This window comes from Mobula hypostoma, chromosome 7 (assembly GCF_963921235.1).
Source record: "Mobula hypostoma chromosome 7, sMobHyp1.1, whole genome shotgun sequence".
Taxonomy (NCBI): domain Eukaryota; kingdom Metazoa; phylum Chordata; class Chondrichthyes; order Myliobatiformes; family Myliobatidae; genus Mobula; species Mobula hypostoma.
The window spans coordinates 77,989,212-78,014,453 of NC_086103.1; the positions used below are offsets into that span (position 1 = coordinate 77,989,212).

Here is a 25,242-nt window from a genome sequence, read left to right on the forward strand (position 1 = left end):
TCACCCAGCACAATTTACTTACCTGGACCTGAGGTGACACAACTGGCCAATCAGAACAAAACAAAGGATTTACAACCTATCCAATCATTATCCACTTTTCAAACCATCCAATCAGTAAGCACTGATCTAACCCAGTGGATTGTACGTGGCACTCAGGTGGCTCCTCGCTGGTTATGTCACAGAGCGCCTGCGCATACCGGTTCCTTCGCCGGCTGCGAGTTGCACGCAGGCGTGTTGCGGGTTGCTAAACTAAGATGGCGGTGGGTGGATGGCTGCGTTGCTTGTTGCTGTTCCTTTTCACCGCCACCCTGTGCTCCGGCCTTTATTTCCACATTGGGGAGACAGAGAAGAAATGCTTCATCGAGGAGATACCCGATGAGACTATGGTCATAGGTAAAATAAATAACGTGTGGCTGCCTGGGCCTCTGATTGACACGTACACTCTTTCGGGGCGGGCAGATAGCTGGCGCGGCCTGAGCCGGGCTTGGGGCTGAAGTCACAGTCTGCTATCCCTACTGTTGTTGATTGCTGAGGGTAGTGAGTGCTGGCTGACATAGCAAGTGTTTTTGCACTGTTTTATAAAAACATCTTTGAATGATACTGGGGCCTGTGATCTGCTTCTCGAGGGTCCTGAGTTCTTTAGACTAACGCATTTAATTTCTTTGTATTCAATTGTAAAATCTTAATCAGGTGATACACTTCTAGTTGTTGTTAGCTTTTACTTTTTATATGCCAGTAGTATGAGTCGCCACTTTATTAGGAAAGAACTGTTACTTCTTAGTGACTTGGGAGCAGCAGTCATAAATGCACTTTAGAGTTAATTAATAATTTCTCTTGAGGAAAAGGAGTGTATCTTTGCAATGTCACTGAAATTTGTATGTCGAGTGTTATGTAGTGGATGGTTCTATCAAGGTTGCTGTTGGGCCATGTCTGATGGAATTAATGAATCAAGTGAGGACTTCGATCATGTCCTTTTGGGTATGGAAGGGTAAAGTCAGAAAGTTTTACTGGAGTTGGGGGGATTTGAGGTTTATTCCAGCACTTACTGTGTGTTCTGCCAAACTCTTTCACTGCCATTCCTATATGTGAACTGGGAACCTTGCTAATTCTCCATGGATGGAATGATCTGGCTTAATGTTTAAGCAGCTTTGCAGATATTTGTGCAACATCGGCCACATTGGGAACTTTTTCTAAGTGTATTGAGGAATTTATCTCCACATTGGCAGTGAATACTAATAGTGTGTAGATGTTCATAATGCTGGCACAACTTAATGTTAAAAGTAAGAGATGTCTATTGAAGAGGGATGAGGCACAAAGGGCAGGGAGGTATTTTTTCAGACAAGTATGTGGTACAGAAAGAGGTAACAGATTAGGTGGGAATGTGGAGTTGAGGTTGCAATCTCATTAGCCATGATTTTAATGTTAGAGTATTCTGTGGGGCTGGTTATTTATGTTTTGTGTTTAAAAATGATTAGGTTCAAGATGTGAAGAATTGTCTCAAGCTGATGTGTTTTTGCTCAATGTTCATCAGCTCCTTGTCTTTGCAGCTGTTTCAAAAATTAGGAAATGTAGATGCATTCTTATGTCATACCTAGGTGATGGCAGGAATGCATCAGAATGTATTATTTTCCCATAAAAGCTGATGCTGAGAGGAAAGTGCTTTTTGATGAAGTAAAATGCTAAATTGATGGACAATTACATCTGCCTCTAGATTCTACCTATAGATGTTATTGGCAATTATATGTTTGAAGGTTTGACCCATGCCTTTGTCCTCTTTGAAAGTCATAATGCAAATTATGCTATATAATTGCTATATAGCATTCAATAAGTCAATAGGTACATTTAATGTCAGAGAAATGTATACAATGTACATCCTAAAATTCTTTTTCTTTGCAAACGTCCTTGAAAACAGGAGTGCCCTAAAAAATGAATGACCATTAAATGTTAGAACCCCAAAGCCCCCCAGCTCCCCCCTGTCATGCACAAGCAAGACAACAGTCCCTCCACACAATCAGCAAAAAGCATCAGTGCCCTCCACCAAGCACTCAAGCTTTCAGCAAGCATCAATAAAGACACAGATTTGCAGTACCCCAAAGACTACTCGTTCACCTGGTAATTCAACATACCACAGGTCTCTCTCTCTCCCCAATAAGGGAAAAAGAGCTGTCCCTGTTTCACAGCAAGAGGGGAGACATAACGAACTGATTTACGATGTTAAAAGTTTGTTGCATCGCTTTTTCCGAGCTCTGTTCCCAGAGAGTCGGCCCCAGAGAGGTGCAGCTCTTCGGGCGCACAGCCCACAGCAGGCCGTGTCATTGGGATATCAAAAAGCAGCTGGTCATGAGACCCTGAGAGCTGGTCCCATTCCCGCAAAGAACTGAAGTCAGAGTGTAACTCCAGGTCAGGGTCTTCAAAAGAACCTTGAGACATCAAAGATAGAAATAGAGCTATTTCCAAAGGTGCAAGCAAAGAATTCACCGTTTAGCTCATCGTGACTGCTCCGCCCCAGAAGTTTATCAGTATTTGCTTAGTTGACATCATGAGCCATGACACTTTGGCCTCTGGCACTTGGTGTTATCTGATGGAAAAGCTTGTTTAAAAATGATCCATGAGGATGTTAGCTGAGGATGATGAGGCTGGTCAGGCTGTATGAAGGAAAAGCTGACTCGGTACTACATATGGATGAACTGACCCATTCCAGTGTCGAGAAAATGAGTTAGCTGAAATTGTGAGTTTGATATTGAGTCTGGAATGGCTGCAGTATGCCTACATAGATATTCTTCACAGTTACATTGGGGCTCATACCTGAGCAGGAGACCAGTGGGATGAAAAGTTAATGTATCACACACCAGGAAGCTTGGTCTGTGTGCAGATGCTCTGCAAAGCTGTCATCGAAACTGCATTTGATAACCACAGACTAGTGGAGACCACAATATTAACACTGAATGCAGTACACTAGTTAGTGTAAGTGAATATCTGCTAGGCATAGAGGGACTATGTGGGTCCCAGAATGGTTGGAAGGGAAATGTTTGGAGATGCGAGCGGAGTATGAGGTTGTGAATGGAATAATTCCATGTTGGGCAAAGGAGTTGGTGTCTGGTGGTGGAATTTCATCAAAGGTAGAACAAATTGCACATAATCTGTTGAATGCAGAGGTGGGTGGGGTGGATAGTAAAAGCCAGGGAAACTATTGTTGCATGCTGTGGGAGCAGAAGTTGAGAAATAGGTGAAGTCAAAGTTCAAATGAAATTTGTTATCAAAGTACATGTATGTCACCATGTGCAACCCAGAGATTCATTTTCTTGTGGGCATACTCAGTGAATCTGTAGAATAGTAACATGAATAGAACAGGATCAATGAAAGATCAAACCAGAATGCTGAAGGCAACAAGCTCTGCAAATACAAATATAAATAACGAGAGCCTGAGATAATTGGTTGTGGGAACATTTCAATGATGGGGTGAGTGAGTGTAGTTAATCTTTTATTCAGGATGGTTGAGGGGTAGTACCTGTCCTTGAACCTGGTGGTGTGAGTCCCGAAGGTCTTGTACCTTTTACCTGATGGCAGCAGCGAGAAGAAAGCATGACCTGGCTGGTGGGATCTCTGATCGATCCTATGACCATGTTTCGTGTGATGTGCTGAGAGGTTGGGAGGGATTTACTTGTGCTGTACTGGGCTGAATCCACAATCTTTTTGTAAGGTTCTCAGTTCAAAGGCATTGGTGTTTCCACACCAGACCACAATGCAGCCAGTCAATACTCTCCACTACATAGCTACAGCAGTTCGTCCGCAAACTCCTAAGAAGCAGAGGCGCTGTTGTGCTTTCTTTGCAATTACATTTATGTGATAGGTCCAGGATAGATTCTCTGAAACAGTAACACCCAGGAATTTAAAGTTGCTAACCCACTCCACCTCTGATCCTTCAATGAGGACTGACTCAGAGATCTCTGGTTTTCCTCTCCTGAAGTTCCTTGACCTTGTTGACATTGAGTGAGAGGTTGTTGTTGTGAAACCACTCAGCCAAATTTTGTCTCCCTCCTGTGTGTAATTTGGTGAAGGGGTAACCATGGTTCAGAAGAAGGAAGTCATCTCAGAACATCTGTGTGGAGAGTCTCATCAATAGAGAAGATGTGAATAAGTTAGAGAAACTGGGCAAATGGATTGTGAATCAGCAGGAGGCAAGCTTGTAGAGCTAGTTGTAGGAGTTTGTAGATTTGTAATGGGTGTTAAGTTAATGGGCATCTCTCTCAGATGGAGGCAGGAATTGACAAAGGGATTAGTAAGAGATTGACCATATGAAAATGAGCTATGTGGAAATTGGTATCAAAAGTAATCTTTTAAAATTCTGTATGAATGAATTGAAGCTGCATGAAAGCAGTTGTCAACATACCAAGAAAAGAGTTGGGGGTGGGTCCCAGGTAGGGCTGAATTAAAATTTGCTTCATGCATCCCACCAAAAGACAGGTATAGATTAAGGCACGTATGAGTTTATGGTTACATCTTTTTATCTGAAGAGGAGTTGAAAGAGTTGTTAAGTTTGAGAATGACAGGCAGATTTATGGTAGACAAGAGCTGGGTTTCTATTCAGGGAAGAAATGGAGGGTCCTCATGGTGAAGGACTGTACTTTCATAAAGATGAGCTGGTGGGACCAAGAAATTGGGAATTTCCAAAGTGGAGAGGGGATCATTTGTGACAGATGTTAAGTGGAAGGGACTGGACCGGAGAAAAAGTGTGGAGTCAATAAGAAGAAACAGATTTGGGGTTATTACAAGCCCTCTTGGGCAGGAGATGGAAGTGGGCTGTGGGACTGCAAGGCTGGAATCCGCAGAGAGGAGATCTGAGGAACATCTCCCCACATAGTTCTAACAACTTGTTTTTGACCTTGGTTTCTCTTCCCACAGATACCTCACTTGCCCATTGCAATATTTTCTTTTGTGCTGTCTTTCTCTGTGTGTGAGTTAAAAGCTGCTGATTTATAATTGTGTAGTCCAGTATTATTATTTCTCATAATTGTCTCCAATTTCCATCCTACTAAACCTGAAAGGTTAGGGTTTAGTGCCGGAGTCATACCTAACCAGCTTTTTACCTCCACCCCAACTCACCACCTCTACCTGGCACTACCTGCTTATTATCTTACACCCCTCCTCAGTCCATCAATTGCCTTTCTCCTCTCTGTGCTGGCTATCTTGCCTCTCATTCAGTCCTGCTGCAAGGTTTGGACCCAAAACGTTGACAGTTTCTTTCCTCCCATATGCTGCATGACCTGCTGGATTCCTCCAGCACATTTTTGGTTGCTCCAAATTCCAGCATCTGCAGTATTTTGCCCCTAGCTTGTTAACATAGAATGATCAGTTGGCCAGAAAGATTTGGTTTCCAATAAACAGTCTCGGGCTATTTCTGGTGCCTGCTGGAACAGTTGGTGTAGTTTAGCAAATAATGGTCAGTTTTTCATTTAATTTTTCAGGTAATTACAAGACATTAATGTATGACAAACAGAGGGAGCAGTATTTGCCATCTCCTCCAGGGCTGGGAATGTTTGTGGAAGTGAAAGACCCTGATGAAAAGGTATAGTATACTCCAAATTAAAGTAAAACCTCTCTGGCAGTGCCTCAGTCCAAAGTAATCAGCTTTCCAAATAGGTTTTGAATTAAAATGTAGGATATTAGCATTGATTTCTTTCTGCATCTTTTCCTTCCAGTTTGGTTTTGTTTCAGGGAAAAAAACTACCTATTTATGAAAAGTTTTCTATTTGTATTCAGTGAGGTAAATCGTTGTTAAGAAGGTCTTAACCGAACATTAAAAGAAATCTGCATTGTTGACTGTTTGTGATTTATAGAATACAAGGAATTTCCTTTGTAGAAAAGAGGTATTTTGGCCAATGCTGGCCAAGAAAGGATTTTCTTTTCCAGGGAGCCCCATTTTTCAGTGTGATCCTTAGCTGTGTTGACACCTTTTTAAATACGAAGACTGTTTCAGCCAATGTTGCTATTTCAGACAGTGACTTTCCTACCTGCCACTATTCTGTATTTTTTAAATTTTATTTTTATTTGGATAAGGTATTCACAAGTAATACACAAACTTTTTTTTTACATATAACCTTTTCCATTTTTTATGTGAGTAAATCTATATTAATTTGTATATTCACAATTGCACATTGAGATAATATAGAAAATAATTAGGCACTCAAATAGATGTTTATGTGCAATTGCAATTCCACTCTATTAAAGTAAATAATGATAATTATTATAAAAATATTAATACTAATTTCCATGTATCTCTTCTGGTCCAAAATTTCCGTAGGTATTTTCTTTACTGGTGTTAATTCCACATTTTCCAAAAAAAAGAACAGTAAACATTCGAGCCAAGGGTGCTTACGTTAACACTTCTACTTTGTTGGTGAGACAAACAGTATAAACCATTAGGAGAGTCATCTAAAGTCTCCTCGCTCTGGGGTTATAAATTCAAACCATTTATTCCAAATTTGATAAAATTTTTCCTTTTGAATTCTCAGATTAGGTCATCTTTTCTATTTTAAATATTTCCAAAATGATTTCATGCCAATTGTCTGATGTAGGTGATATTGGATTTAACCATCTTCTGATGATTGATTTCTTACTTGCCGCTAAAAGGGCCTGCAGCAGCTTTATATCTTTCTTCTGTTCCAAAAACAATGCATGCCCCAAGTAGAGAGAGTCAAAGTTCAGAGGTATCTGAGTCTTAAACACCTTATCTAATGTTTTGTGAATACCTTCCCAATATAAACTTAATTTAGGGCAATCCCAAAAAATATGGAAATGATTTGCCTCCTTGGAGCCACACCTTCTCCAACACGCCACGTTTGTGTCTTTATATTTCTCCTGGTATGGCGTCTTGAAGTATCTTATAATATTTTTCCAACAATGTTCTCTCCAAATCAAAGGGTTAGTCGAAGACTACTGGAAGCTGCATATTTTCCCCCAAGCCTCCTCTGAAAGTACCAACCCCGCTTCTTTCTCCCACTTCTCTTTAATATACAATGTGTTTTCATTTTTGGCACAAGAGAGGGCATTATATAATCGAGAAATTGATTTACTTGGTATTGAACTCTAAGCCGAATTCAGAATCTTGAAAAATTCTAATTCTACTGTTGATTAAGTCTATATATCTACAACTCTGGTTAACATGATGTCGTACTTGAAGGTACCTGAAAAAAAGTCATTGTGTTCTAGGCCATGTTTGTCTTGCAGGGATTGAAAACTTTGTAATACACTTTTATGTGTGAATGAGAGGTAGGTTGTAAGACCTTTCTTTATCCACAGTTCAAATCTTTTATCCCCTCTGCTGGGAAGAAATTTGGTATCATAAGCACACCATCTGAAAAAGTTTTAACATGTTATTGATTCCACATGAATTAGCCACCTTCTGCCATACTTTTAATGTGAGATTTATCGAGCTGTGTTTAATCTTTTCCAATTGGGCCATCAATCCTTTGTCAGCTATTGAGGCCTGTAGAGGAAAACTGTCAATCAATCCAAATTCTATTTCCTTCCATCTAGCCTTATATTCCCTATTGCACCAATAACTGGATCTGGGCTGTACTCTCCAAATATCCGGACCTGCCTCTTGGTTTTTTTGCACTACCTTAACTTCCTATTTTTCTATTTTCTATTTATGATTTATAATTTAAATTCTTAATATTTACTAATTTTAACTATTTTTAATATCTTTATTTAATATTTGTAATCCAGGGAGTGTGAAGCGCAGAATCAAATATCGCTGTGATGATTGTACGTTCTAGTACCTATTGTTTTGTGACAAAGTATAAAAGAGGGGTTATCTGTGAAGCATAAAAATAATTTCTCAAACAAGGAAGTGTCATACTTCCTCCTTCCTTACCTAACTCTAAGGTGTTAAATTGGATTCTAGGTTTCTTTCCTTGCCAGGTAAGGTGGGAAATCCATTTGTCCCATTCCTTGAATTGACTATCGTCCACCTCCACAGGTAAAGTCCGGAAAAGATAAAGTAACCGAGGGAGAATATTCATTTTATGGTATTTAAAATTGAATTTAAACTTAAAAAGGGGATAAGATTCCACCTATGTATATCTGCTTTTATCTCTGAAATTAATGGCCCATAATTTACCTGTGACAATGTTGAAAGATCTTTTGGTAGGGTTATTCCTAAATATTTTAATGATTTAGCTTCCCACTTAAGATCATAAGTATCCTGCAGTTTTTTGGATGCTGTATAACTTAAGGACAAAACCTATGTTTTCCTAACATTAATTTTATAACCTGATATTTTCCCGAACTCATCCAACAGTGTAAACAATCCTACAAATGATTTTTCTGATTCACTCAAATAGACTAAAACATCATCTGCGAATAGCGCCACCTTCTGTTCAATCCCTGCCACCTTGATACCTTTTACAATTTTGCTCTGTCTTATTAGTTGGGCAAGAGGTTTAATGTATAGTGCAAAAAGGAGAGGAGAAATTGGGCATCCCTGTCTCGTTCCTCTCTAAAATAAGAATCAGAGAGGTCCCCATTTTATCTTAATTTGAGCTGTAGGGCTGTCATATAAAGTCTGGATTACTTTAATAAACTTTTCTTGAAAGCCGAATCTTCCTAACACTCTGTATAGGAATACCCAACTAACTGAATCAAAAGCTTTCTCAGCATCTAATCCCACTACCATTGTCTCTCCCGTTCTTAATAACCTGTTCTAGTATGTGTAAGGTTCTCCTTATGTTGTCCTGAGTTTGTCTTTGCTGACTGAATCCAGTCTGGTCTAAGTGGATGAGGCCAGGTAGAAGCTTTTCCAGTCTACGAGCTTATATAGATGGAAATAAATTGTAGTCCAAATTAAGAACATTGATTGGCCAGTAATTACCACATTCTAGTTTATCTTTACCCTCTTTAGGAGTAACTGAGATAATCGCCTCTCTCCAGCAAGGTGGAATTTCTCCTCTCTATAAGACCCATTTAAAGGTGTTAGTAATAATGGAACTAACTGTGACTTCAGCGATTTGAACCACTCTGAGGTAAACCCATCAGAGCCTGGAGATTGTCCAGCCTTTAATCTAGAGATGGCTGCATGCAGTTCTTTGGCAGTTACTGGTTCTAATAGGCAATCATTTTGTAAATCTGTGAGCTAAAGAATTCAGGGAAGTGTCCATATAAGGCTCATTGGAGGCCCGGGGTTGAGGGTACAGCTCTCGATAATATGTTTCAAAGCCCTCTTGAATTTTCCCTGTTGTATTCTCCACAAGCTTTGTCTTTGGGATATTTATGAATTGTATTGTCTGCTTGTTGTTTATGTAATTTATATGCTAATAATCTAGCTTTTTTCCCCTCCTACTTCATAATTCTTTTGTCTCAGGTAAAGAAAGTTTCTTTGAGTTTCCAATGTGTATATATCATCAATTTCACTTTGCACTTTCTTAATTTCCTGTTAAACTAGAACTAATTTTGTTGCTAATCTACAACTTGAAGTTGTTTAAATTTTCCTTGAAGGTCTGCTAATTTTTGTGCATTGAATTTTTTCAGTACAGCTTTCAATGTATCCCATAAGATCACTGGTGATGTTTCACCCGTGTCATTATGGTCTAGATATTCTTTGATTTCTCCCCTTAATTTCTCCATTACTTTTGGGTTATTGAGTATATGTGAATTTAACCTCCACAGTCTTTTCCTCATTTTCCTTTCCAGAATTAGAGACATAGAGACATAGCACGCCACTATTCTGTGTTTCAAAAACAAAAATCCTGAACTTCCCTCTGTTCTATTAATTCTGAATGTCCCGAGCATGCTGCCTAGGTCTCTCACAATTTTATACTTAATCTCCCATCACACCCCTTTTAACAGCCTGATTAGTCACCCTACATAGCTCAAGTTCTCCAGCCTTGGCAATGTAGTTGCAAATCTCCTTTCCTCCCGCTAAGCCTATAATGTCCACCTGCGATGTTTTGAGCAGAAGTGTACACAGTACTCTTGCTGTAGCTTAACTCTTGTGTAACCTAGTAAAATGAATTTCTTGATCGAGCTTACTGTACCTTGTATAATTAAAGTCAAATATACTGAATGCAGCCTTAGCCATTTTATCTGCTTGTCCTATTTTTTGGGATCTCCAAGCTCCCCTTGCTGCTCCCTGCTAAGTTGGATATCTTTGTGCATTTACTTTCTACCTTTGCCCCTCTCAAACACATTATCTCATATTTTGAAAATTAAATCTATTTGTCCTTTTTTGTGTCCAGCTAACTAATCCATTGGTATCTTTTTGGATCAGTGTGAGTTGTTGGGCTTTATCAGCAAGCTTGATAGAGTTCATAAAGCTTAAATTAAAAAAAAAACAGGAACACGCTAATTGGCTCCTTAAGCCTGCTCTACCATTCAGTAATGTGACTGATCCTTTGCTAGCTGCAACAACACTTTAACCACACCCCTTGACTTCATGATAGCTTAATTCTCTATAAATCTCCAGCCTGGAGAGTTAAAGGATTTAACATTTTCTACCCAGCGGCCTTTGTTAGATTATGAGAACACTCAGTCCTCTTTTATTGTCATTTAGAAATGCATACATGCATTAAGAAATGATACTATGTTTCTCCGGAGTGATATCACAGAAAACAGGACAGACCAAAGACTAACACTGACAGAACCACATAATTATAACATATAGTTACAGTAGTGCAAAGCAGTACCATAATTTGATAAAGAACAGACCGTAGGCACAGTAAAAAACAGTCTCAAAGTCCCAAGTCGATTGACTCCCGAGTCCCCGATAGCAGGTGGCAAAAGGGAGAAACTCCCTGCCATAAACCTCTAGGCACCGTCAACTTGCCGATACCTTGGAAGCAGCCGACCCTGAGTCCATCCGTCCGAAAACTCTGATACAGCTTCCCGAGCGCCATCCTCTGCCGAGTGCCTTCGACCTCTCCCCGGCCGCGGAAACACGCAAAGCCGAGGATTTCGGGCCTTCAGCTCCAGAGATTCCGGTTACCGCACAGCAGCAGCGGCAGCAAAGCAGACATTTCAGATGTTCCACTGTGCTCTCGCATCTGTCTCCTTCAAATCTGGATTGTGCATGGTCCCCTACTTGACAGATAACAGATATTCATCACCGAAGTGGCCACGCGCGCTGTCGTCGTGCCATGTTCTCCCCCTTGTTTAAAGGGTTGCAAAGTTAACAGTCCTTGAGGTGGGGAGGGGGGAGAATGCTCCTTGTCTACACTTAGTTGGGGAACCATTCTATTAGCGACTGATTAATCAGTTAACTGATCAATCAGTTAATCTCCTCAGTTTTTCACTAGAATAACCTCTCATTTTCTGCGCTTTAAATATACACTCAACCTTTTTGCATCAATCTCTTTATCCCATGAATCAAACTCGTAAGCCTTCTTCTTCACTGCCTTAAATATTATTTTTAGAGCATATCCCTTTTTAAAAATAAGGATCCAAAATTGTAAGCACTGTTGCATTCTCACAAATGCCCTGTAAAATTGTAACAAAACTATGCGGCTTTTATATTCCACCCCCTTGCAGTCAAGACCAATATTCTATCAACCTTACTAATCACTGGCTGTATCTGCATGCTAACACTTCATGTTCGATATATCGGAATTCACCACTCTCTGGGGAAAAACAGTTTCTCCTCATCTCCATCCTGAATCTTCTCCCCTGAATCTTGAGGCAATGTCCGCTAGTTCTAATCTCACCTACCAATGGAAACAACTTTTCCACTTCTATCTTGTCTATCCCTTTCAAAATTTTGTATGTTTCTATAAGATCCCTTCTCATTCTTCTGAATTCTAGAGAGCATAGTCCCAGGCGACTTAAGCTCTCCTCATAGGTTAACCCCTTCATCTCTGGAATCGAGCTGGTGAACCTCCTCTGCACTGCCTCCAAAGCTAGTATATCCTTCCTCAAGTATGGAGACCAGAACTGAACACAGTACTCCAGGTGCAGCCTCATCAGTACCCTGTATAGTTGTAGCATGACCTCCCAGCTCTTGAATTCAATCCCTCTAGCAATGAAGGCCAACATTCCGTTTGCGTTAATAACCTGTTGTACCTGCAAGCCAACTTTTTGCGATCCATGAACAAGCACTCCCAAGTCCCTCTGCGTAACAGCATGCTGCAATCTTTCACCACTTAAATAATAATCTGCTCTTCTATTGTTCCTTCCAAAGTGGATGATCTCGCATTTACCAACATTGTATTCCATCTGCCAGACCTTGCCCACTCAATTAACCTACCTATATCCCTCTGTGGACTCTACACATCCTGTGTACAATTTGCGTTTCCACTCAGTTTAGTGTCATCAGCAAGTTTTGCTACACTGCACTCAGTCCCCTCTTCCAAATCATCAATGTAAATGGTAAACAACTGTGGGCCCAGCACCAACCCCTGTGGCATCCCAATCAGCACCAACTGCCAACCGGAGAAACACCCATTTATACCAACTCTCTGCCTTCTATTGGTTAACCAATCCACTATCCATGCCAGTGCACTTTGTCCAACTCCATGCATCCGTATCTTATTTATAAGTCTCTTGTGCGGCACCTTATCGAACACCTTCTGGAAATCGGAGTATATGACGTCCACCTGTTCCCCTCTATCCACTGCACATATTTTGTCCTCAAAGAACTCCAGTAAGTTTGTCGAACAGGACCTGCCCCTTCTAAATCCATGCTGTGTCTGTCTAATGGAAATACTACTTTCTAAATGTTTCACTATTTCTTCCTTAATGACAGCTTCAAGCATCTTCCCGACTACAGATGTTAAGCTATAATCACTTCAGGCTCAGTTGTTCTGAGACTTGAAAGCCCACCCATCTTTATATCAGCATGCACTTAGCTATTTGGCCCCTTTACCCATTAATCTAGGTTACAAATAGTTGAGCACCCAGCACTGTACACCTTCAGGCAATGCACCAGCCAATTCAAAATTGACACTTTTATCCTGACTATATTTTCTGTTAGCTGACAATTCAAGCATTATTACACCCGGGCCTGCGTTTGACAGAAATTGAATGTCTTCTGGAAGTACAAATGCAGTATATTTATCCATTCTTCTTATCTATGGAAGTGTTTACTATGTTTTTATTTTTTGTTTCTTTACTTTAATGCCCTATCTTTTCCCTCAATTATATTTTAGTCATAGCTACAAATTTCCCAATACTCTGGCTTATCACTAATCTGAAACATTCATCTTTGTCCTGTTATACCTTAGCTTCCTTAGTCAGACTCCACATTCTTCTCATGGAATATTCCTTTCAATCTATTGAGATTCATCAAGTACCAATTTCCTTTACTATGAGATTATTAATTCCATCGCACTCACAATACTAGTTCTAACATAACTTGCTTCCTGATTGATTCATCAGTGTATTGCCAAATGACCATCAAATATAGTACCCAGTGCTCCTTGTTGATTCCTCAAAATGATTTAGTCCTTTTGGTCAGAAACTACCAATATCTAACACATTCACCATAACTGTCTTCAGTCACCTTGTGTCTCTCAGTGCAGATTTAAGCTGTCTCTTGGAGTTTTTCTAATAATTTTCCCAATACCAGTTTCCCAGCCCTTGGATCTAGAACTAATCTTGGATCCTTCTCAGATAATTTTGTCATTTTCATAATGACAAGTTAAGTTCAGGTTTGTTGAAAGTTAACACTCAAGTATATTGTTGCTGTTGATGGCCCATGGGTTTATCAGCCCAGCTTATTTTAATAAAATAGTGTGGATATTTTTCTACGTGCCAGACTGCTAACTGCCAGTCCAGTATTTTATCATGTGCTCAAGGTTCAAAAATGGTAAAATAGAGAAAATCAAATATTTACTGTATTGCCTTCTTATCCTGTGCAGGTTGTTCTCTCACGACAGTATGCTGCTGAGGGACGATTTACATTCACCTCTCACATTCCAGGAGAACATCAGATCTGCCTGCACTCTAATTCCACCAAACTCTCTCTCTTTGCATCAGGAGTGCTGGTAAGGAATGAATGTACGAATGACACCAATTCACACGGCGAAGAGAAGGCTAAAATCAGTAACAATAAATGTTTTACTATATAGCATAGGTCAGTACTGTTTTATCATGCCATTAACTCTCATTCTGCTTCGTTCACTTCCACAAGTGTATTCTATTTCATTCTACCTATTTATCCAGCATTACTTTCAACATTTTTAGTTGTTCATCTATTCTGTGTGACATGTTCATATTCTTTCTCCTGCTTGGTAAAGAATTTTTCCTGAATTTTAGTATTGAGTTTTTCACTGGCTATTCTAATGTCTTTTTTGTTGTGGGCTAGCCAAAAACAAAAGAAAGATGTATTTATTTATTGCTGTTTAAATTACAAGTGTTCTGAAATATTTTGCAGTTAAGGAAGTACTTAAACCTTTATCCTAAAGAATTCTGCCAATAACCACCTCTGTTGTCTCTTGCTTTGTTCTTTCATCAATAGAGGTTTTATTGCAAGTTGATCCATTTTTGTCATATCTTCAAATCTGTACTACATCTTTTTCATGCCTATTCTTTATGTAATTTGAAGAACAGAGTTGTGCATGTAACACGAATGTAATTTAGCAAGGTGCAAAACTATACCCTTATTTAAAAGGCAGACTATTCTACCTTCCATTTTCTGTAGCTACTCCGCACCATTACCACCATTAGTTGTATAAATTGTCCCTTGGAGATGGTTTGAGAACGTGAATGACTGACTTTTTATTCAAATGCTTAAGCTTTTTCATTGGATACGGCGGCGGGGAGAAAATGGCTTTGGAATTGTTTTCTGCAGAAATGTTGGATAAAAACTAGTTTGCCTGATTGATCACCAGAAAGCGAAAAATACTTGAAAGTATATTGGTCAGGTGGGTTTGCACTGTTAATGTGAAGCAATATTTAGCTTAAAAAAAAATGAAGTTCCTCCTTTGAGATTGGTGTCCTAGATTTGGTCTCGCAATCAATTTTATGGGAATCAAAGATTTCCTGGGATATTTTAATTGATTTTGCTTGTGGATGGATGTATAAGTGTAGAGGAAAATGATAGTCAACAAATTCAGGCTGGTGTCCCTAATTTGGCTTGTGACTTTATGTTCATAGTTTGACACTCTCATTCAATGTAGAAAAAACATCTTGCCTAAAGTTTCATTATCGATTCCTTGCTTTGTCTCAGCATAGTGGTGACTCGACCATTTGCACAGAAGGTGTCTTAATTCAGGATTTTCTTTCTGTTACAGCGCGTTCATTTGGACATTCAGGTTGGTGAACATGCAAATGACTATGTTGAAATTGCAGCGAAGGACAAGCTCTCAGAGCTTCAGCTTCGAGTGAGGCAACTGATTGAACAAGTGGAGCAAATACAGAAAGAGCAGAACTACCAGCGGGTAAGTTGGCAGGAATTTTGGGAGTGGTGATGGTGGAAGTAGGTGGCCTAATATAAAAGTATTACAAAGTTGAGTATTATAGCTGGACTGGTAGTGGGGATAAGCTCTCACCACTTGGTAAATGCGTGCATCTCAAATAGCCTCTAACAATCAAGTCCACCTTCTGGTGTTCATGTGTGGCTTAGCTACCAAGTCTGGTGGAACAGTTTCTAGTGACAGTAGAAGGGCAAACGTGGGTTACTGATGCCTTAAAACCAGCTGCCTTGGGCAGATGGGGCCCTTCAGCCATGGTTGGCAGCTCGTATAGGAGAAGGAAAACTGATCTTGGGCTACACCCACTCGCGGGGGAGGCTTTGGGAGAAAACCCTGAGGAACAATCTAGAGCTGTAGTCCCTAAGACTGGCCAATGTTGAGTTCAATGCTGACTGGTAGCTCCTGTGACCCTCTGATACCAAGCTGTATCAGTCTCTGCTGTTCCTTTGGGTTCATCAGCAGTCTGGAGAGGGGGAGCCTGCTACATGGACAACAGCTTGCTCTCCATATCGTACTGGCCTGACTTGTGTACAGGCTTGCTTATCCTGTAGACAGCTGGGATGCACCATCCATGGTCGACCTTGACCAGTGGAGGGTCTCATTAAGGTGACTGCTGATTTGTGGTAATGATAGTAAGGAGGGTGTATTGTAGCCTTGTTTGCAACTGTTAAGGAGATGTGTGAGGGAACCAGGAATGCTGGTGTGATCAGAGTAAGCATACAACCATGGGAGTAAATGAGAGGTTTATTTGTAATTATCATTTGATTAAGGAGCGTGAAGGGACATAATTAATGGAGGGGTAGACTGGGCGGGAGGAGAGGCTGAGTTGTACAGTGCTGTGCGCACATGTTTTAAAAAAAATTCTGTAAAGCAAAGGTGCTTTCAAAGATAATCGTAAAGTTTATAAATATAGGAAAATTTACAATAAAGTGCAGAAAACACTCTGCATTCTTTTGGTTACATTGTCATGCAGCTTTATATATAAAAAAAAAATTGGCTGGTAGATTGTTCTAGGCATCTTGGAGATCTTGCCACAGTTCTTCTATAGACTTTGGCTGTCTTACGTGCTTCTGTTTCCAGGTCATCCAAGACAGCCTCTATGATGAGGAGATCAGGGTTATATGGAGATCATATCATGCAGAACCACATTTTAAAAAAATCTAGGCTGCCAAAGGCTTGACCAGTACAGTAACTCTCAGTGGGAGGATAAAGACAGAAATGAAAATGGGAAGTAAGGCAAGAGTTTGAGTTCAAAGAGTGGGGAAATTGTAGAAAATATGGCAAAAGAAATAAACTATGAATGTGGATACGCCACAGTAATAAAATTTGGTACAAGTCCCTATATTCTGTGTCAAGGAGTTGACTATGGTCACTGTGCTTGGGTTTACTCCACACCTATTTTTGTTTTCTGGCTTAGTAACAGTATTGTGGGTTACCCAGAGTTGGTTGTGAAAATCAGATAAAGATAGAGGTCACTTTGAACTTCCTTGGGTAACATTGCACCAAATTTGATAGTCATTTTCAGTGGAGCAAATCCTCCAGGGGGAGCATTTGCTACTGTTGTTCAGGAGCATTTAAACTAATGTGGCAGGGGGATGAGAACAAGTGCAGAGAGACAGAGAGGTGTAAAATAAGGGTAGAAGCAAGAAGTAGTAAGGTGAAAAGTAAAAGTGGCAGGCCGGCAAATCCAGGGCAAAAATCAAAAAGGGCCACTTTTCAACATAATTGTATAAGGGCTACGAGTGTTGTAAAAGCAAGCCTGAAGTCTTTGTGTGTCAATGCAAGGAGCATTTGTAACAAGGTGGATGAATTAAAAGTGCAGATTGTTATGATATAGTTGGAATCACAGAGACATGGCTCCAGGGTGACCAAGGATGGGAGCTCAACATTCAGAGATATTCAATACTCAGGAGGGATAGACATGAAAGGAAAGGAGGCGGGATAGCATTGCTGGTTAGAGAGGAGATTAATGCAATAGAAAGGAAGGACATTAGCCAGGAGGATGTGGAATCGATATGGGTAGAGCTGCATAACACTAAGGATCAGAAAACGCTGGTGGGAGTTGTGTACAGGCCACCTAACAGTAGTAGTGAGGTTGGGGATGGCATTAAACAGGAAATTAGAAATGTGTGCAATAAAGGAACAGCAGTTATAATGGGTGACTTCAATCTACATGTAGATTGGGTGAACCAAATTGGTAAGGGTGCTGAGTAAGAGGATTTCTTGGAATGTATGCGGGATGTTTTTCTGAACCAACATGTCGGGAACCAATTAGTGAGCAGGCCATTCTAGACTGGGTATTGAACAATGAGGAAGGATTAATTAGCAATCTTGTCGTGAGAGGCCCTTTGGGTAAGAGTGACCATAATATGGTGGAATCCTTCATTAAGATGGAGAGTGACATAGTTAATTCAGAAACAAAGGTTCTGAACTTAAAGAAGGGTAACTTTGAAGGTATGAGACGTGATACTTAAAGGGTTGACAGTGGATATGCAATGGCAAGCATTTAAAGATCGCATGGATGAACTACAACAATTGGTCATCCCAGTTTGGCAAAAGAATAAACCAGGGAAGGTAGTGCACCCGTGGCTGACAAGGGAAATTAGGGATAGTATCAATTCCAAAGAAGAAACATACAAATTATCCAGAAAAGGCGGCTCACCTGAGGACTGGGAGAAATTCAGAGTCCAGCAGAGGAGGACAAAGGGCTTAATTAGGAAAGGGAAAAAAGATTGAGAGAAAACTGGCAGGGAACATAAAAACTGACTGTAAAAGCTTTTATAGATATGTGAAAAGAAAAAGATTGGTTAAGACAAATGTAGGTCCCCTACAGACAGAAACAGGTGAATTGATCATGGGGAACAAGAACATGGCAGACCAATTGAATAACTACTTTGGTTCTGCCTTCAGTAAGGAGGACATAATCTTCCGGAAATAGTAAGGGACCGAGGGTCTAGTGAGATGGAGGAACTGAGGGAAATGCATGCTAGTAGGGAAGTGCTGTTAGGTAAATTGAAGGGATTAAAGGCAGATAAATCCCCAGGGCCAGATGGTCTGCATCCCAGAGTGCTTAAGGAAGTAGCCCAAGAAATAGTGGATGCAATAGTGATAATTTTTCAAAACTCTTTAGATTCTGGACTAGTTCCTGAGGATTGGAGGGTGGCTAATATAACCCCGCTTTTTAAAAAGGCGGGGGAGAGAGAAACCGGGAAATTATAAACCGGTTAGCCTAACATCGTTGGTGGGGAAACTGCTAGAGTCAGTTATCAAAGATGTGATAACAGCACGTTTAGAAAACGGTGAAATCATCGGACAAAGTCAGCATGGATTTGTGAAAGGAAAATCATGTCTGATGAATCTCATTGAATTTTTTGAGGATGTAACTAGTAGAGTGGATGGGGAGAACCAGTGGATGTGGTATATTTGGATTTTCAAAAGGCTTTTGACAAGGTCCCACACAGGAGATTAGTGCGCAAACTTAAAGCACATGGTATTGCAGGTATGGTATTGATGTGGATAGAGAATTGGTTGGCAGACAGGAAGCAAAGAGTGGGAATAAACGGGACCTTTTCAGAATGGCAGGCATGACTAGTGGGGTACTGCAAGGCTCAGTGCTGGGACCCCAGTTGTTTACAATATATATTAATGACTTAGATGAGGGAATTAAATACAGCATCTCCAAGTTTGCGGATGACAGGAAGCTGGGCGGCAGTGTTAGCTGTGAGGAGGATGCTAAGAGGACGCAGGGTGACTTGGATAGGTTGGGTGAGTGGGCAAATTCATGGCAGATGCAATTTAATGTGGATGAATGTGAGGTTATCCGCTTTGGTGGCAAAAACAGGAAACATTATTATCTGAATGATGGCCGATTAGGAAAAGGGGAGGTGCAAGGAGACCTGGGTGTCATTGAAAGTGGGCATGCAGGTACAGCAGGCAGTGAAAAAGGCGAATGGTATGCTGGCATTCATAGCAAGAGGATTCGAGCACAGGAACAGGGAGGTACTACTGCAGTTGTACAAGGCCTTGGTGAGACCACACCTGGAGTGTTGTGTGCAGTTTTGGTCCCCTAATCTGAGGAAAGACATTCTTGCCATAGAGGGAGTACAAAGAAGGTTCACCAGATTTATTCCTGGGATGGCAGGACTTTCATATGATGAAAGACTGGATCAACTAGGGTTATACTCGCTGGAATTTAGAAGATTGAGGGGGATCTTATTGAAACGTATAAAATCCTAAAGGGATCGGACAGGCTAGATGCAGGAAGATTGTTCCCGATGTTGGGGAAGTCCAGAACGAGGGGTCACAGTTTGAGGATAAAGGGGAAGCCTTTTATGAGCGAGATGAGGAAAAACTTTTTCACACAGAGAGTGGTGAATCTGTGGATTTCTCTGCCACAGGAAACAGTTGAGGCCAGTTCATTGGCTATATTTAAGAGGGAGTTAGATATGGCCCTTGTGGCTAAAGATATCAGGGGGTATGGAGGGAAGGCTGGTACAGGGTTCTGAGTTGGATGATCAACCATGACCATCAACTGAATGGCGGTGCAGGCTCGAAGGGCCGAATGGCCTACTCCTGCACCTATTTTCTACATGTCTATTGATCATTTGCTTGTTTTTGTGGCTGTGGCATTTAGCATCAATCTCTGCAGCAATCTTGGGGACAAATTTAAAAGCAAGTAATGCTCTTCTAACTGTGGGGAGATATTGCTGTTGAATGAATGCTCTGGTGGTTTAAGGGTCAGAGACCTGGGCAGGCTGGTGAAATTCATGCTCCATAGAGTTGAAGAAGATTAGAAGTTTTCCATTCTTCACTGATGTTTGGGTGACCTTGCCAGCACAGCGCTCAACAACAATAACTGATGTTTTGTGGTGCAAATGGTTGAGGCAAGGAAACTGAGAGTCCATGTCTTCCACGGGCAAGAAGACAAGGCATATGTGTGAGGTTGTACATACAGTTGTAGGAGCTCAGATTTCAAAGGATAGAAAATAATTTGAATTATAAATTTTTTTTCAGACAATCAGTTAATAAATACTACTTGTTCTGTGAAGCATCAAGTATTTTTCCAATTACTATGTTGAAAAATTCGTAGGAGATGGGAGCAGTGCAACAAATAAGATCCAAGATTTGAATTTCCAAATGAACACCAAGGCACCCTGAAATGTCTGCAAAACTGGTTTAAACAGGGTTAAACCAATTTCATTTACTGCCATGCTAAATGATGCAGTTGAACACTAAACAATTGAAGGATAGTGATAAACCAAAATCGCAAAGAACTATTAATTAGCTATAACTCTCCGGGTATAATGCATTATTCTTGCAACAGTATAATATATGGAATAGTGTACATGGAGTATGTTTGAGTATCATTGGAGTGATGTGAAGGTGGAATTTTGTGTCCCTAATGATTAAAACATTTTCAGTAAAGCATTAAGTTGCATATTTCCATTTGCAGAGAGCAGCAGCTTGCTTGGCCCAGCTTATGTGTGTTAAAAGTAAAGGCTGTGCTATTCACCACCATGTTCAACTAGATGTGCAGAGTGCATGAAGCATCTTGGCTTCCTCTATCAGAAAAGTCAGTCATTAGCCAAGTCACTTCAGTTAACGAGATAGCAAAACAAAGCTGAGAATTCTAGACAAAGCAAAAAAAAAACTCATCCCTGCTGAAACGCATTCCAGAACCCGCAAACTGCTTTTGTATGGTTATAGCCCTATAACTACCTAATAATGTTTCGAGCATAAACGAGCAGTGCACATTTATTTTCCTATCGATTACCTGCTTTGAATCATTAGCAACCATTGGTTTCCTTCTATTATCAGTATTTTGCTAACATGTTCAGAAGAATTTAATTTTAATGTCGATCGGACTAATTCTCTTAATATTTTATACCCGTTGAAGTTATTGAATGATCTATTGAATGGTGACCACTTATCTCTGAGATCTTGTACAATGGAAAACTGGAATGGGTGTTAACTACCTGCATTTGTATGGAGAGTAGGGTAATAAAATGAGGTCTACAAGATGTGGCCTTCTGTGCTGTAAATGGTCTATATTCTGAAAATATTTTTCTCATTTCAGTATCGGGAGGAACGATTCCGGGGAACTAGTGAAAGCACCAATCAGAGAGTATTGTGGTGGTCAATCGTGCAAACGCTGATACTTATCCTGACTGGAATCTGGCAGATGAGACATTTGAAAAGCTTCTTTGAGGCCAAGAAACTTGTATAGGGCATGGTTGCATTAATCTGTTCTGATTTGATTTAAATACAGCACAAGGTTGATTGGCCAAAAGCTTATTTTCAGTTACACAAGTCATGGCTCATTGGATTTTTCCTATCTTCCATCCTCCTGTCCCCTTCGCAACCTCTGACACGTAGTGCCTCCAAATGAAACTTGGCAAGGAGCAACAGTTTTTTGCCATTTGAATTTTTAAAAGACGCCTTGGCTGTTAAAAAGGCAGCTCTGCCCAACCAACATCAGATGGTTGAAGCTAACTACTTTGTTGCCTCTGGACTTCCAGTATCTTGTCAAGCCACTGTAAATGTTTCCTTTCTTCAAAAACCTCGTTAAGTAAGTTGACTAATTTTAATGTTTTAGAAATTTTTATGCATTGTGTCTTGTGAACATTCCCTTGAAACTTGCATAACACATCTTTGTAACCTTTCATTTTATCTATAATATATTGTGTAATAGCATTCTCACTTATGACGAAATGTGATCCTGGAGTTATGAGTTGTGATTTTGGATGTTATAGACATGACACTGTCTATATTTCTAAGCAAGAATTATTGATTTTCTAGGTGAAATTGAACTCCTTTGGGGGGGAGAGAGGGGTAACATGGCTGATTAATTATCGCTCTGATTTTCTTATGTGTACAAGATAATATATAATTGTATTGTCATTGTAATTGAAAACTTTGGTTGTGTGAAAGTCATTGAGGGACAAGTTCTTTATAAACTTGAGTTTGGAAGGAGTGATGTTACATTTATTGAGCTGTAATTATACAGACAGCATTAAATATCTGTAACAAGACTTTGTGACAATCAGGAATCCAGTGGCATGCAGCCAGGAGTAGAAACTGTAGGTTTCCTACCCTGGCAAATTAACTTTTCCAGTGGCCCATTAATAAGTCAAGCAAAATGTACTGTACTCAAAGTTTGAATTTAGCTTTCTTTTTAATGGAGTAATAGTGACCCGGTGGAAATTTCATGAGATTTTTTGGAACCTTTTTTTCTCTTATGGATTTCTTAGTGGGGTAAAGGAATGAATGTAGTCATAGCAACTGTTTGCTGTTGTAAATTGGGGGTGGGAAAGATCCCCTTGGTTGCTTTGAGAAACTGTTGGGTAGAAAACCAAGTGGTGAATCATTCAGGACCTACTAATTCAGAAGGGAGTAAGATTCTCTGATGTGGAGCATTCAGAGCTGTCAACTACTTTGCATCATTTAGTACAATTTGTTAGGGTCATTAATTTGCTTAATTGGAAATTGTTTCCTGTTTGTAATAATCTAGTTTAATCATTTGCATAGATATGAATGTTGTGACCCACCATTTGCTGCCGTCTTGATTATTCTTTTAGCAGATTATTCAAGGAAAAGTACCTGCAATCCAGTTCTCCAGGATTAAACTGTTCCAAAAACTGAGGTAATCTTGCAGTTGAGCAGTCTCCTTTGGATTGTTGGTCCCATATCCTGTTGTCCAAACCATATGCTATGGTTGCTTTATTATAAATCATGCTTGTCAAATAATTTTGAGCTCTATTTCTAGTTGAATCATTGCTACAGTCTGTGCCCCAGCCTTTGATCATAGGTGGGTAAATTGAATGTTAATAAATGGATGTGTTTGCTCCCGTTTAAAATAATGAATTTTACACTGGTTTCTCCTAAAGCTAATTTCCTGGCTTGAAAATCTTTTGGAAGCATACCTCTATTACCAAAACAGTTCGTATTAGTCCCCTTGGTTAGGACAGTCATGGCCATAACCTATGGTCTTAATTGCTCCTCAACCTCAAACTTGATGGGGAATGATTTTTATCAACAGTCTCAAGCAGAGTTGTCAAGGTGATGTGACAACTCTGTGACATCTTAAGTGCTGCAGTGTTACATACTCTAGTATTGTGCAGCAAACTGAGCTTATTACAGGAGAATAAAGGGGAAAATAGGAAAACTATTCATTGTAGAAATGTGGCTAACTAAAACATTAATTGGGACACTCAGGCCTGGAGTTAAAAGTTGGATTAAGGATTCAAGAATTGTACTCCTTGAGGAAGTGGTATGATGTTGCTACTAATAAAATGCAGGTTCTCTCAGCAATATCTGTGAAGAGGCCTTGGTACATGGATACTATTTAGTTGTGTTTAAGGGGAGGAAGAAAAATGGATGAAGTGGTTATTTGTGCCTCCTCTCTTTGGTTAACTGCAAATAGCAGCATCTGTTTAAAAACAGTTCTGACAGCAGAATTTTAAGTGGAGTTGAACAACGAGGAAATTATGAAATTTAGATAAAGGGTTGTAAGATAAACCTGGAAGTTTATTGCATGGAATCAACTACTGACAGTGTTCAAAAAAAATTGTACCCCAAAAGTAAATTTATGCTTGCTTCTTTAACACTTTTTGTTTTTACACCCTTCAATTTTTACTTGGAACTTTATGCATTTTGTTTAGAGGTTCATTACTTAAAGAGCTTCCCTCTTCTGTTTGTTGCAGTAAATGATTTGTAATTAAACATTTTTCACATGTTCTCAATTTTTTTGAAATAAACTTTTTTGGTCTTTAAGTTTCTCATTATTCATCTTGTATTTGCTGTACTAAAGAGATTTGCAGTTTTGAACAGTTGCTGGGTTGGTGTACCTTATAAGTCATCAATGCTTTAAAGCATGCCATCGTCTCATTGAACTGAGGTCTGTATGCAGAATAGTCTTGTTAGAAGGATAATGTTTCTACAGAGCACATGCCACCATATACTGAGCTTCTCATTTTAATATAACATCAATGGTAGAGAATTGTGATGTTCCCAAACCTACTTTCAAAAACACAATTATCCATGCATAGGACCTTCAAGTCTGGCTACAGTGTTCAGGAATAGATGAAACTTGTCCTCTGAATTCTGTACAAGGTGCTTTTATTTAAATGAGGTGATATTAGCAAAAGGATTTAAGATGAAAGCCCTTTATCAGGTTGCACCTCCTGCCTATTTATTAATTTGCTGGATGTGTTAATACATGGGATTATTAGAAAGCAAGACTACATTACACTACCCTACCCGTGTGACATTGTGTGGTACTGATAGGACATGAATTAAACTGACTTTTGATTGGTTTATGCCACTATTAGGCTACATCAGTGTCTTGAGTGGGGAAAATGCCCACTGGTCCCTAGCAGATCAGATTCAGGCATGGTTTTAATCTTTGCAAGTAAAAAAACTTGCCCTTTATCTTTGCCAATGAAGAACAATTACTCGGTTGAGGTACTGGCAAATGTCAGCACTAATTTTCTGAGAGACTAGTATGTAAATGACTATCTACATTGAATTTAAATTCACAAGTTCTTGATTATTGTACTGAAATTAAAATACATCCACGTTTAGATAAACTTCGTACATGTATGATGGATTCTGTAAAGTGAAATAAAATTAAACCTAGGATGACATTCAAATTGTATATCTGAATGCATTTCTGTGACTGACTACAGTCTGCTTTAAATGTGTGTTCAGTATTTAAATTCTGTGGTGGAACTGCCATAGTTAATTTTTCAACAGAGCAATAAGATGGTATTTGTAAGAATTATTTTAAAACAATTTTATTTTTCACTTAAACATGTTTAATAAAATTGTTCACACATCCCTC

General features: G+C 39.7%; 1 protein-coding gene across 1 annotated transcript; it reads left to right on the forward strand.

The window, feature by feature from the left end:
- The first annotated feature begins 218 nt into the window (after window positions 1–218).
- On the forward strand, window positions 219–25,242 carry LOC134349404 (transmembrane emp24 domain-containing protein 9-like). Its single transcript, XM_063053661.1, has 5 exons — window positions 219–393; window positions 5,466–5,566; window positions 13,848–13,973; window positions 15,222–15,368; window positions 21,478–25,242. The coding sequence occupies exons 1-5, from the start codon at window positions 255–257 to the stop codon at window positions 21,625–21,627; spliced, it is 663 nt and encodes a 220-aa protein (XP_062909731.1). The 5' UTR covers window positions 219–254; the 3' UTR covers window positions 21,628–25,242.